Genomic DNA, 12,770 nt, shown 5'->3' on the forward strand with positions numbered 1-12,770 from the left:
ACCACTAGGATGAACTACATAATACACACTGTCCATTTGAAGTGTGATCATAAAATAATCCCTCTTGCTAAAATAAGTTAAAGCCAGACCTTCCCTGAAATGACTTAAGCGAGATTTATTTGACAAAAAAACAGTACAAAAAACTTACAGATATGTGTAAATATCGATATTCAACTGAGATGCATCTGGCGAAGCTCGGAGGACCCCAGAAAGCAACTCCGTTATTGTCCAGCATGCAACGACGACTAGCAGATCCTAAACAGAAACAAGAACAAGCACACATTGTTTTTGCTTGAAGCACCAATATTAATTAGTATTTTAAAGATAAAACGCTAACTAGGCTATTTTCAAGGTGTAGCAAAAATGAATGACATTGTTCAAAATCTTAGTTATTTTCAACACAATTTCTTTCATTATAAATACTAAATATGGAAAAAAAACAGACATTTTATACAAACATGAATCCTCTTTTAATCATCAGTTGTTTGAAAACAATAGTAGGACGATAATGATCGGGATGCCAGCAAAATTGTAGACTATCTGTGTAAGATACCAGTATGATTGTGAACATCTGCTTGTATAACAACGTTATTAGATTAATAGTCAAAATTGTAAGACAGTATTGATCCCGAGACAATTTGATCCAAGTACAAGCTCAGTCTCAATAATATTGATACTTAGATTGATCCGCACATGTTTATGTTTTATACTTCCTCTGACTGAATGTGATTGTCTGTGCAGTTTGTTGAAAATATTTACACAATGCTGTGGAATATCTGTGTCGAAATGCATACATGTTCTTTTCAATAAAAAACTATAATGTTTAAATAAAAAAAAAAAGTCTGATAGATGAAGTAGTTAACGGTGCTGACAATATTTAAATGTAAAATGGACAAAGTGTGGGTGGGATTAATATCGGGCAACTGACCAGTAGCGTTTGTTGGACACTTGCTGTAAACGGTTTCTCCGGCTGAAGCTCTTTTCCAAGCTATGGTGAGGAGGTTCTCGTCTTTACATATCTCTTGAGGAGCTGCGGAAGGTGGTAACAAAGGATGATGTTATTTTACAGTGCAGAGGAATTTAGTTGAAACCTTTCACATTTTTTGTCAGTCATGTTGTTTCATGTTGACCAATCAGCTCGCTTCATGCCCAGAGTTAGTAGAGACTCTGACTTATACAGTTTTTAAACTTGTGTTTCACAGTTAAATTTTACACCGGCAACACATCTTCAAAAAATGTATTCTTAACATAGCACAATGTGATTTGTAAGTGGGACGATCTGGGTGGGATGAATTCAAACCCTGTGATTTTTTCAGCAATGTATTCATTAAACCAGTCAAACAGAGCAGTCAATATTATCGATAATTTATTGTATACAGTTCACCTACGAGACATATTTTCAGAATGGGCTGGAATAGCCAATGAGAAGCAAATACTTTATTTATTTAATAGTTTTAATTTTGTGTGTGTGATGTGGGTTGATTCTTCACTCTGAACGTAATTCCGCTTTAATGAGCACGGCATGCACTACATTAAAAAGAAGGATAGGGTTACATTTTACGGTTTTCAGATAAAAAATGTGTATCACAACTTTGAATATTTAAGTAAAGACATTAGGAGCTGGAACTTTCTTTTTCTCGTTTTAATGGAATGAAGGCCAGACTTTGTGGGGTTTAGATTTAGGTCCTCCAAGTCAAGTCAAGTCAAGTCATTTTTATTTGTATAGCCCTTAATCAGAAATAGTCTCAAAGGGCTTTACAGGTTATTACACAGACTATTTTTTCAGACTATTATTACACCATCCCCTGATCTGGAACCAACATGAGGGCAAAGAAAAACTCAAAAAACCTCAACATGAGGAAAATGAAGAAACCGCACATGTGGCATCCCCCTTTCAGGATAACCAGACAGCAAAGGATGTTGCAATCACAAATAATACAGAGATATCCAAGAAAAGTATAGGTTATTCATATGCTATAGAGTAGAAGTGTGTTTTAAGCTTAGATTTAAACATTTCCACTGAGGTTGCAGAAGGACCAAAACCCAAAACGACATTACCCAGGGATACTCTTTTAAACATTTACAAGGACTAGGGCTGCTGGTCTTAGTTTATTTTAGATCTACAATACATTTTTATTTGGGTGTAACACACCTGGGCACTTCTTTTCGTTACAGGACCGAACCTCCTCGGCTGATCCCTCACATGGGTACCCTAAATCCCCGTTGCCCTCGCACACCCTGGCGCGCCGCTGCCATCCAGAGTCACATGTCTTGCTGCACAGGTTCCACGAAGTCCAGGTTCCCCAGTTTCCCCCGCCTGAGTCCAAAGAAAAGGAGATTCAATCCTTAACTGCAATGATAAGATTTGCGACGGAGTGAACCCATTTCATGTCTCATAAAAACTCTTCTGCTTCAAGGGCCTCCCTCAAAACAAGCTCTAGCCAAGCAGGCATCCAACTCGGAAATTGCTGCAGACCACAAATCAGAGCAGGCGATGCAATGCCTTTAGAAAACACGAGCTGCGTGCTTGCATAATGGCATTAAAGCGCCTGTGAGGGCGAACACTAAGCGACAATTTGCGCGCCTTACCCGTGCAGGAGGGGTTGGTGCACTCTCTGCTTTCCTGGTGGGGACCCTTGCACTCTGCCCATCCGTGCACCGAGGCGCTGCAACGTCGCTGCCTCTGCTGGGTTCCTGTGTTACAGGAGACGCTGCATCTTGACCAAGGGCCCCACTCCAACCACTTGCCTTCCACTTGGCCCACGGAAGTGAGGTTAAGGGTTTGGTTTTGTAATAGAAGAAAAACAAAACAGGAACGTAAATACAGTGTCTGAAACTCATGACAAAACGTTACCGGAAACCAGGGCAGACCACTCTGAAAAGTTGCATGCCCAGCCATAAAGTTGCCTGCCCCATTTTTCACAACTTGAAAAAAAAGAAGACGACTAATCGCAAAAAACAAAAAACAAAAAAAAAAACATTGTTGCAAAGTATTAAGGATTGATAATCAGAATACATAACAGGACAACACTTTAAAATTAAGTTTTTTTATAAATCTACTTATACCATTCATTGCATGTATATGACATCACTGTTTTCCATCTGCCATCAATATATACCTGTATTAACTCATCTTCTTTCATGCAATGTTTGCTTTGTGTCGTCTGCTACAAGCCACCTTAGCTCGTCTTTCCACGATGCCTTTAATGTACGTTTATGTTTAATAGCTGTCATGGTCGCCTTGGCGACCGGTCTGCCCCGCCCCCTGGGCACCAGCTGAAGCAGTTCAACTAATTGAGTGTCTGCTATTTAAGGCTGGATTGTGGGTTTTGCGGGTGCTGGCTCATTATACACATTCCCCGGTCTGTTATGCCTTGTCCTGTTTTAGTTTTAAACATTGTCGGTTCTGTTATGCCTTGTCCTGTTTAGTTGAGTTGGAAGAAACAACTGTTTGTTTTGTCATGTCCCAGAGTTTTGGACAACTTTTATTTTGGTGAATAAAAGTTTTGGATCGTTACGCAATTGAGTTCTCCCTTCCTGCCTCCTGCCTCCGTTCCGGTCCGGTCACCCCACTCCACTCCACTCCGCCTCGTGACAATAGCATCATATATTTTGTCAGCTTCTTTTGAATATTACTTCTGGGGCTGAGGTGTTTTAGCTTGATTCCTAACCACTTATCATTTTTTTTTGTGTTCTCTGTGCGTCTACTTTGGAAAACGATATGCAAATGCACGACCTTATAAGGCTCGGGAAAGTCCGGAAGCAAGAAGTTATTCGATGCAGGCTTCTGATCGGCTGCCGAGTATGCAAATTGCCAAACGAACCAAAAATGAATAAACTCTTCCTTTATTATCTGTTTGGGGTTGAGGGTTGGCATTTGGAACGCATTTGAAATGGTCCTTTTCTTACTTCCACCATTTTAATCCTGTCACACACGTAACATTACTCTCCCCCGTGCCCTTATCTCCTTCCCTCCAGCATATTGCGATTTGTGACTGGAACACCGATGATTGAAGTAAGATAAAAGCAGGTTCGCACAGTGGGGAAAAAATGAAATAAAGGCTCTTTGAACTCAGTTAGGCAATGTTAACACATAGCTAATAGAGAAAATATCTAATTTTAAAGTTTTTAAGAACACCTCAAATAGGCACGCCACATTCAGAGACAATATTTTCTTGGCTTCAGTAGGCCCAGCCAAGTAGTTTGATCTGATGTTATTGCCCATTCATTGCTGAAACTCTTATTTTGTATTTCCATTTTATTTATTTCAAAGCAGCATGACAATTGAAACAAGCATATTTTTATTCATAGCTCCCAACTGAGTTTGTTTATCTTTGTGGTGCGTTAGCCCGGATCTAAAGCTGCATTTACTCAACTGTTAAAAGAAACAAATTGTTAGCACATTGAATGACAAACATAACAAATATTTTTTTTTCTCTTTCTTTGTGAATAAATATGTTGTGCTTAGAAAAAAAAACCCTTATCATCTGTGATTATGATTTGTAGGGTAGGTTACAAATAAAGGCTGAATGATTAAACAATACTGTAAAACAAAGTTGAATATTGGGCGTTGACAATGTTTTACTGGTTCTGCCCACCGGGAACAGAAGGTCTGAATTTGGCCCTCAGGCCAAACTGAGTCTGACATTTCTGATTTAAATCCTTTGCATAGCAATCATTTTTATGTCATGATTTTGCGTGTGTCATGTTATTGATGATTTTGTTGACGGTTGTTTGTGCATTAATCGATGCACTTAAAAAAATAAATTTAAAAAAAATAAAAAAAAAATAAAAAAAAAAAAAAATATATATATATATATATATATATATATATATATATATATATATATATATATATATATATATATATATATATATATATATATATTACTGTCAAAAGATTCACAAATAACCAAAGCCCGGTGAAGTGCATAGCGAAATCAAGGCTCCGGCTCAAGAAAAGGATTCCAAGAGTATTCAAGGTGTCAAATAAAATGCCCCAAAATCCCATGCAAAAATTACAATGATCAAGAGAGAGAGAGAGTTTGTCACGGTCCTGACGGCTAATAATAAGTTGGGTAATTTAGAGTGTCAAAGAAAATAATGGTTTTGGGCCGGCAGCGTCAGCTTGACTGGAGACACAGGCTAAAATAAATTTGAAGAATTGTCTGAGAACTGAAGAACCGCTGTGAAATCATGCATAGATTGTTTTGGGGGGTTCAGGTGGTATTGCTCTTTCATATTGTATACATACCTAATGGAAAAGTAATCAGTGGTCGGAAAAAAACATAGGATAGCCGTTAAAGAAAATGCAATAAAGTAATTTAAAATGAATAGAACGGCAAAACCATGCATTTTTGGGGGGAGAATTGGGTAACTAGTATAAATCATTAGTTACCGTATTTTCCGCACTATAAGGCGCACCTAAAAGTCTTAATTTTTTTCAAAAGCTGACCATGCGCCTTATAACACAGTGCGCCTTATATATGGCTCAATATTAAATTCGCAAGGTCTCGCAACTTACTCAACAGCCGCCGACTCGATTTTACCCCGAACGTGGAGTAGTCCGCGGTGTATGCTGGGATTTATATACCGGCGTTTCATTGGCTAACCAATGTGTCAATCATCATTTGAATCGATCACTATTGGCTGAAGTTATTCGGAGCCTCGGATTGGCTAGATGGCCAAAACAAACCCTGCAATCGGCCGAGTTTAGCAATGGCGTAGCAAGTCCGCGGTGTATGCTGGGATTTATATACCGGCGTTTCATTGGCTAACCAATGTGTCAATCATCATTTGAATCGATCACTATTGGCTGAAGTTATTCGGAGCCTCGGATTGGCTAGAGGGCCAAAACAAACCCTGCAATCGGCCGAGTTTAGCAATGGCGTAGCAAGTCCGCGGTGTATGCTGGGATTTATATACCGGCGTTTCATTGGCTAACCAATGTGTCAATCGACATTTGAATCGATCACTATTGGCTGAAGTTATTCGGAGCCTCGGATTGGCTAGATGGCCAAAACAAACCCTGCAATCGGCCGAGTTTAGCAATGGCGTAGCAAGCTTCCTAAGTTCGCCATAAAGAAACATGTTTCATTAGTCTGTATTTGTAAATATTCTACTCTCCTGGATTTACTTCACTCACGGTTGTAAGAAGACCATGATTGCGTATCATTATTGAACGTGAGAACTTAGGTGAGTTATGCGGCTTTATATTTCCCCGGTATCTTGTTTTAGAACGATCTTGACGTTGCTGTGATGAGTTGAGTGAATTAAACTCAATTCCAAGTGTTTATTGTCATATGCACAGTAAAGTTGTGAGCCAAAAAGAAAATAGAAACATAGAAATGTTTGGCATTTCTTGAATCCCAAGACTTCAACCTTCCGAATGATATTTGAAATGACGCATTTAAGTGACATCGTACGGACACCGCATCCGCACGTGTCTACGACACGTATTTGCTTCTTTGCAAGCTTTGGGAATGTTAAGGGGGTAATCAGTTGGACTGAATCATCTGACTGTTTTGTCGACGTTCCCATTGTAGCGCCCTATAACCCGGTGCGCCCTATAGTGCGGAAAATACGGTACATGTTTAAATATTGTTGGCCTTATGTATCAATATGAGACCAATTTCAAACATTTTCTTTTATCAAAGACTTTACAACTTTTAATAAATCATGGACATTTGTTAAACATAAAATTATTTCCATTTACCAGATTTCTAATCTCATAACTGTTTCTTTACTTATCTTCCCGTGTAATGTTTGGTGCATTAGTTAGAAACAGCTCTACAATGGTTTATTATAGATCATACATTTGAGAAAAAAGTTAGTCTGTGGGGAATAAAAGCGTGAGGACTGATGATTCCGAAGAGGCAAGGAGTCGATCAAGACTTAATCTATTGACTCCTTGTTTTTAGTTTGCATACGCCACCCCTACGTTGAATACTGAAGAAGAGCAATGTATGGTATCTTGCTGCTGATTAAGTACAATAAAACTCTCAAAGAATATTAATCGGGTCAACTAATAATATTTCTGGGAGTACGATACTAAAATCACTTGTAAATAAAAGAGCTTTTTGGGCATCCTTAAACAAAAATGTAGATACATGTAAAGAGTTTTATCAAGTATCATATATATTCCCAAATCATATATTTACTGTGTCAAGTGGGCTCCAATATTTTCCGCGCCCTTGTGCAACCTCAAGACGTGCAGACTGCAGGCTGAGTGACTCAAAGAGTTATATGTTAACTCATTACGAATATTACTCTTGGCCCAATTGTTTTTCGCCTTTTTCTGTTGTCATAAAAGAGGTAGAGGTCAAAAAGGGGGATTTGCTTTTTTTCATCTATTTTATTGCCAAACCCTTGCCTCCATTCCTGACCACAAATTATGCCTGCCGAACATTTGGACTCTCGCTTTCTCCAAAGTGAGTTTACTGGATCAACAACACCTTGCCTGCCCCTGGACCAATGTTCCCTCTAAGCTGCGTGCGTGCGCAATCGCGCACTACCCAGAGCTTTTCCGCGCACAAGAAAATCTAGCCAGCTCACAAAAATCAGGGTTCGAAATTGCTAATTAAAAAATGAATTAAGTCAAAGTTACAGTGCATGAAGGTAAAAATACACAGCTTCCCCTGACGCTGTGTTCTAAATGCAGTATTTTGAAGTCAATGTAGAATGAAGTTGAGTAAAGTCAGTAGAGTTTTTCAAGAACCGGCTTCTTCGACTCGGCTCACTAAAAAGAACCGTCTCTTTCGGGTCCTAAACGGCTCTTCAGGTTGTTTTTGCTTCTTTAATCCCTACAAGACCTACTATTGTGTTAAATTGTGCACAAATGACTTAAAGGAAGCGGGGAAAATAGAATAAAAAAGCAAAAAATATCAAAATGAAAAAGTAGTGAAACCTAAGAAAAAAATAAACAAAAGGAAGAGAAAAAGAAGGAAAAATTCAGAAAAAAAGCCCCCCAAAAAAAGAAATAAAAGAAACAAAGGAAAAAAGTAAAATAGAGCACAAAAGAAAAAAGTAACAGCTAGAAAAAAAAAGACAATGAGATTTTTTTTAAAGGAATTAATAAAAAATAGAAAAAAAAACAGAAAAAGAAGAAAAGGTTAGTGTTGCATTCAAATAATTTCCAATTATACCAAGTCAATCTTGTTGCCAACATTGTACTTCCACTAAAAAATGTGATTAAATACAGTTTTGTATCGTGCAACTGACTAAATAAGCCCCAACAAATGTTAGTATTATGCGACAAAAGATACCAGGAAAAAAAAGAAATGGAAATCCTGTGAAAGAATTGTTGTAAAAACAAATTACGTTTGTAGTCAATTCAGTCAATTCATTCAAAAGTGAAAAATAATTTAGCATTGCCGGAAACTCAGCAAAACGTAAGTTGATGTCAAGTTTTGGACATGTTTGATAATGATTTAGTTGCCACACTTGGGATTGCTGTTGCTCACTGTTGTTTCAAGCGTTGCTCACCGACTTTGCGTGAACGCTCAGACCCGTGGAAAATTAGAGGGAACATTGCCCTGGACTATGACAACTGCTTCTGGTTATCAAGATACTGTTGCCTCAATTATCTGTCTTTCCTGTGTACCGAACAGGGACCGAATAAACAACGCATTGTTGACTTTATCCTTGCTTAAGCATTGTGTCTGGGCCACCCCGAGCGGGTCCTTGACAGTGTGAACATTATGACAGTCATGATCATTAGTATGTGCTTCAAACTTTATAAAGGAAATACTCAGAGAATTGGCTAAACTTGAGAGAGTGAATGTGCAGTTGGGTGTCTGTTGTCTCTGCTGTTCTGAAATGAACATGGCCCAATAAAATATACCTGGGGGTTATTTTCCTTGAAAATGCTGTGGTTTGGCCCATGATGGTGCGTCAATTCTGTGACCATAATGGAATGTTATTTCTTCTAGTTTTGCTACATGAGTTTTGGTGGCTACAGTGCCAATTTCAATTATTAAATGTCTAAATCAAACCCTGAAGTATGGAACATGTTACGTTAATGTTGACTACAATTATGTTTTCCAGCAAAAAAGCATTGTTTTCCTCGGGCAGTGTCAGACCATTAATCAATAATAAAGCCCTTCAGTGTTTGTCTGGGTTTTGTCGTATTTTGAAAAGAAATTTCAGTGAAATCAATCGACAGTTAAAGTTCCAGACAGTGTCAGCGCAATCGCCTCAGCTAAGCAATCGGCTGTCCAATTTTACGCAGGTTCAAATTATATTTTGCGTTGGGAGAAAAGTGAACAACGACGTAAACATATTTGTTACTCTAAGAGTTTCAGTGCAACAGTGCAATTGCTAGTTTTCGATTACTTTGTCAAAAATGTTGAGGCGTCCTCGTAGGAAACGACTAACGATAACTGCATTTTAGAATTATTAACGACAGCAAGTTTTTTTGTGTGTTTTTTTTTTTCTTATTATGAATACAACGATTGACTTGGTACTCAATTTGCAACACAATGCTTCTCAACATTATATGATACTTTAATATGACAAAATGTATCAATGAAGTAGTATGCATCATCATATGTATTTTGGGCAAACACCTTTCAAATCAATTCACTGACCTGTAAAAACAAATTAAAGAGGAAGAGACCAATTACGCTAAGTGCAAATCCACCTGGGTATTTCAAAGATACATCATTTATTGTGACATGCTTGTATTGATAAAACGCAAATGGGATGTAGGTGATTATTGGCTAGGCACCACCATTCCGGTATTCATCATTTCAAACACGCCCTGTCTTTGAACTTCAACATACTGGCTGAATTAATAAGGCCTCACAGGTGTTAAAACCGTGACGTTCCTCATCTAGTGTTTCTTTAACACCGCATATGAACAATAAAGCCTTTGTCCAATGTCACTAAAGTGCTGAGGCATGTTAGGGAGGCGTTTACAGTCATTTATCAAACAAAGAGAAGGCATAGCATTCCAAAAACACTCAAACTTAGTAGCAGTGTCCAGTTCTAGTCATGAAGAAGATACACAATTCTGGAAAAAAAACTCCTACTTCAGTTCATGCTTTTATGCAAAGTTAAATAAAGATGCATTTAAAGTTATTTTTCCACCCATTTTAATGTCAGTGCTTTCAAAATAAATGACTTTTAAAGGGCACAGATAATGCACGTACATTAAGTGTACCTAAAGCGCAAAAGGAACTTGTTTTTGTCTGTTTAGAGCTGCGTTCATATTTAAATCTGTGGGGAAAAAAAAATAAGTCTCTGAAACTAGCTTCAGGGATAGATCACAGTGTATTCCTCGTCAGTTCAAAAGATTTTAAAGAGCAGAACTATTTTGTAGTAAAAGCGTAATGAAGATGTTTTAGATGGACAGTCTCAATCAGATTGATAGCACTAGCGTGACAGCAGAATTAGATAGGTGCTGTGCCAGCAACATATTGACAAGGTGCAGGCCTAATAGGTAATCTCGGAGACAATAGCAATCGGGTAGACGCACTCCACAATCCAAACCGAGCCAAGCATGAATGTGATGAAGAATCGAAAAACATTCTTCCAGAAGGAATGCTGTGTGAGCGGTTGAAATTTATAAACTCTGGCGGTTGGAAGCAGGTGCAGGAATGATTGGCTGGTAGGTCATATTTACGTCTCAATCCCCCAAAAATTATTATATTGGTTTCAATGAGATTCTGAGGGATCACAGCAAACATTTTAAGTTAGCCTTGCATTGTTATCTTGTGCATCAGATATGGTATGGAATAGATTGATTTAAAAACTTACCAAAACAAAAACAAAACAAAAAGCTGGATTCTACCCTTGTCCAGCGTCTGGTAAATCATCTAGTAGAAGTTACCTTGAGCATCCATTAGTTTGGTTTACGTTGGTACACTAAAATCCTGTCCCTGTTTTGACAATTGTTGCTATTGGCCAATAATGTTGCTGTTCTTTCATCTTCACATCCTTTTGGGATAGTCTGTTTTTTTAACCCTGATAATTTAATAAAAAGAAGGGGGTTCGGAGGAGAGCTTTAGGAAGAAATATGTTTCTTATCTGAGAGCACATCTCCCGGTCCTCCTTGCAAGTTCCAAATACATTTTATCCCCTTATTTTGAGTGTTAACTAAACTTAATACTGGCCCTCTTTGGGACTTAATATGTTTCGGTGGGGCAACGATTCTCCAGTGGTCAGCAGACACTAGGCCGTAGACCGGTACTGGGCTTTTTGTGTATAAGCAAACAATTTTAATGATCTAATGTACTATATACATCTGTGTTTATGTCATTTCATCAGGAGTGTTTTTAATGATGTATGAAAAATTATGTCAGACTTTTGACTGCTTTAGAAATGGTAGGACAGTTTAGGGAATGAAAAGGAATGACTGGTATTTCTGGGGTTCCTACAGCTTAAGGAAAATTAAATTCAAAACCCATCCATCCATTTTTTCCATTCATTTTTTTTCACAGCTTAAAGTCAAAATACATTGTGCCTCGTACACATTACCTGGCACAGCTTTTTGCCATGGCGAAAAACTTTCGCTGGACACTTTTCATTAAATTGACACCTTCCTATGGTCCAAAGTAAAATGTCTCTGTCTGAAGTTGCTATTTGTATTGTGGGTAGACTTAAGACATGCGTCTGCTCTGAAATGCCCAACTAAAACATTACTATTTGGATAGTTTTGTTAATGTGGTCACACAATGTTCCCACAAAATTGTATTGGTGAATTATTAAAAAAACAAAACAATATTGTCATGAAATATTTTTCCGTTCAACCAAATATAGATCTTATTGAGGTGTTCACAATTTAAAAAAAATTGACATAAAATTAAGGCCTTATTTTTAAAATTTAAAAAAACAATGGTTTTTAAGACTTTTCAAGGATCCCCGGGAACCCAGATTTCTCTGCGTGAAACAGATTATTCAGGCAATTTGAGGTACAAAACAAGGCAGTATGGTTTTGCAAATGCAGAGACTAGGTTGGCTCACAATTAATTTTATCCAGGAAGGCAGGCTATGACAAAAAACAAACTCTTGAGGTAGTGAAAAAATCCTTATTTCTGACCAGCCCTTTGTCAAAATGGGGACTTTTTGTAAATGCAGACTAAAAAGACCACTTGAAACTATTTACAAGATTTAATGACAATTGCATTAGTAGATATATGAAGAAGTCAGGTGATTACACCAAGGAGTAAATAATTACACTCAAATGCATGAATGATTAAGGCTAAATAAGTGAAAGAGATGTAAATGACTGAAATATCAAATGGTTACTTCTGAAAACGGCATAACAACTCTGCCATTGATGTGCACGATACTAACCAGGACACACTGCAATGTTGCAGAGTTTGGTCTGGGTCTCGGGCCATCCGCAAGGCACGGCCCCGCCTTCGTTGGCGCACTTCCTGGTTCGGGTCCTGGTACCCCGCCCACAGGTCACAGAGCAAAGGCTCCATGATGACCACTCGTGCCACAGTCCATGCACTGTAAACGGCCACAGACGCACAGCCCACACAAACAAACAAAAAACATGGGGATGAGGAATGAGGGGCGTAAGACACAAGGGAAAATGGAGGAGGGGGGCATCAAAGGTATTAGTGGTGTAAGCGGTTGAGAGAAGTATGACCGATTAATGAAAATGAGCACATTCCTTGGACAAAGCCATGCAGTAATGCAGAGCTATGATTTAATTAAACCTATTACTTACCGTCTAAAGCCAACAAAGACCCTAATTACAACAGGCACGCCACCAACCAATTAAGAGAGGGAACGATTCCATTCCGAGTGTGTCCTCT

At 38.2% G+C, this 12,770-nt stretch overlaps 1 protein-coding gene across 24 annotated transcripts in view; it reads right to left on the bottom strand.

Moving 5' to 3' along the window:
* The window catches only part of adgrb2 (adhesion G protein-coupled receptor B2), a 264,320-nt gene that overhangs the window by 126,732 nt on the left and 124,818 nt on the right, over nt 1-12,770 (bottom strand). For 23 of the 24 annotated variants that reach the window (XM_088329155.1, XM_088329151.1, XM_088329159.1 and 20 more), the window contains exons 5-9: nt 12,298-12,459; nt 2,590-2,754; nt 2,153-2,317; nt 929-1,030; nt 149-255 (exon numbers count right to left, since the gene is read on the bottom strand). In XM_088329155.1, coding sequence (XP_088185281.1) covers nt 149-255; nt 929-1,030; nt 2,153-2,317; nt 2,590-2,754; nt 12,298-12,459 — 701 coding nt within the window. The remainder of the gene's footprint in view (nt 1-148; nt 256-928; nt 1,031-2,152; nt 2,318-2,589; nt 2,755-12,297; nt 12,460-12,770) is intronic. The other variant, XM_088329165.1, reaches the window with a different exon arrangement.

This window comes from Urocampus carinirostris, chromosome 2, assembly GCF_059441175.1.
Source record: "Urocampus carinirostris isolate Australia breed hairy pipefish chromosome 2, RoL_Ucar_1.0, whole genome shotgun sequence".
Classification (NCBI taxonomy): domain Eukaryota; kingdom Metazoa; phylum Chordata; class Actinopteri; order Syngnathiformes; family Syngnathidae; genus Urocampus; species Urocampus carinirostris.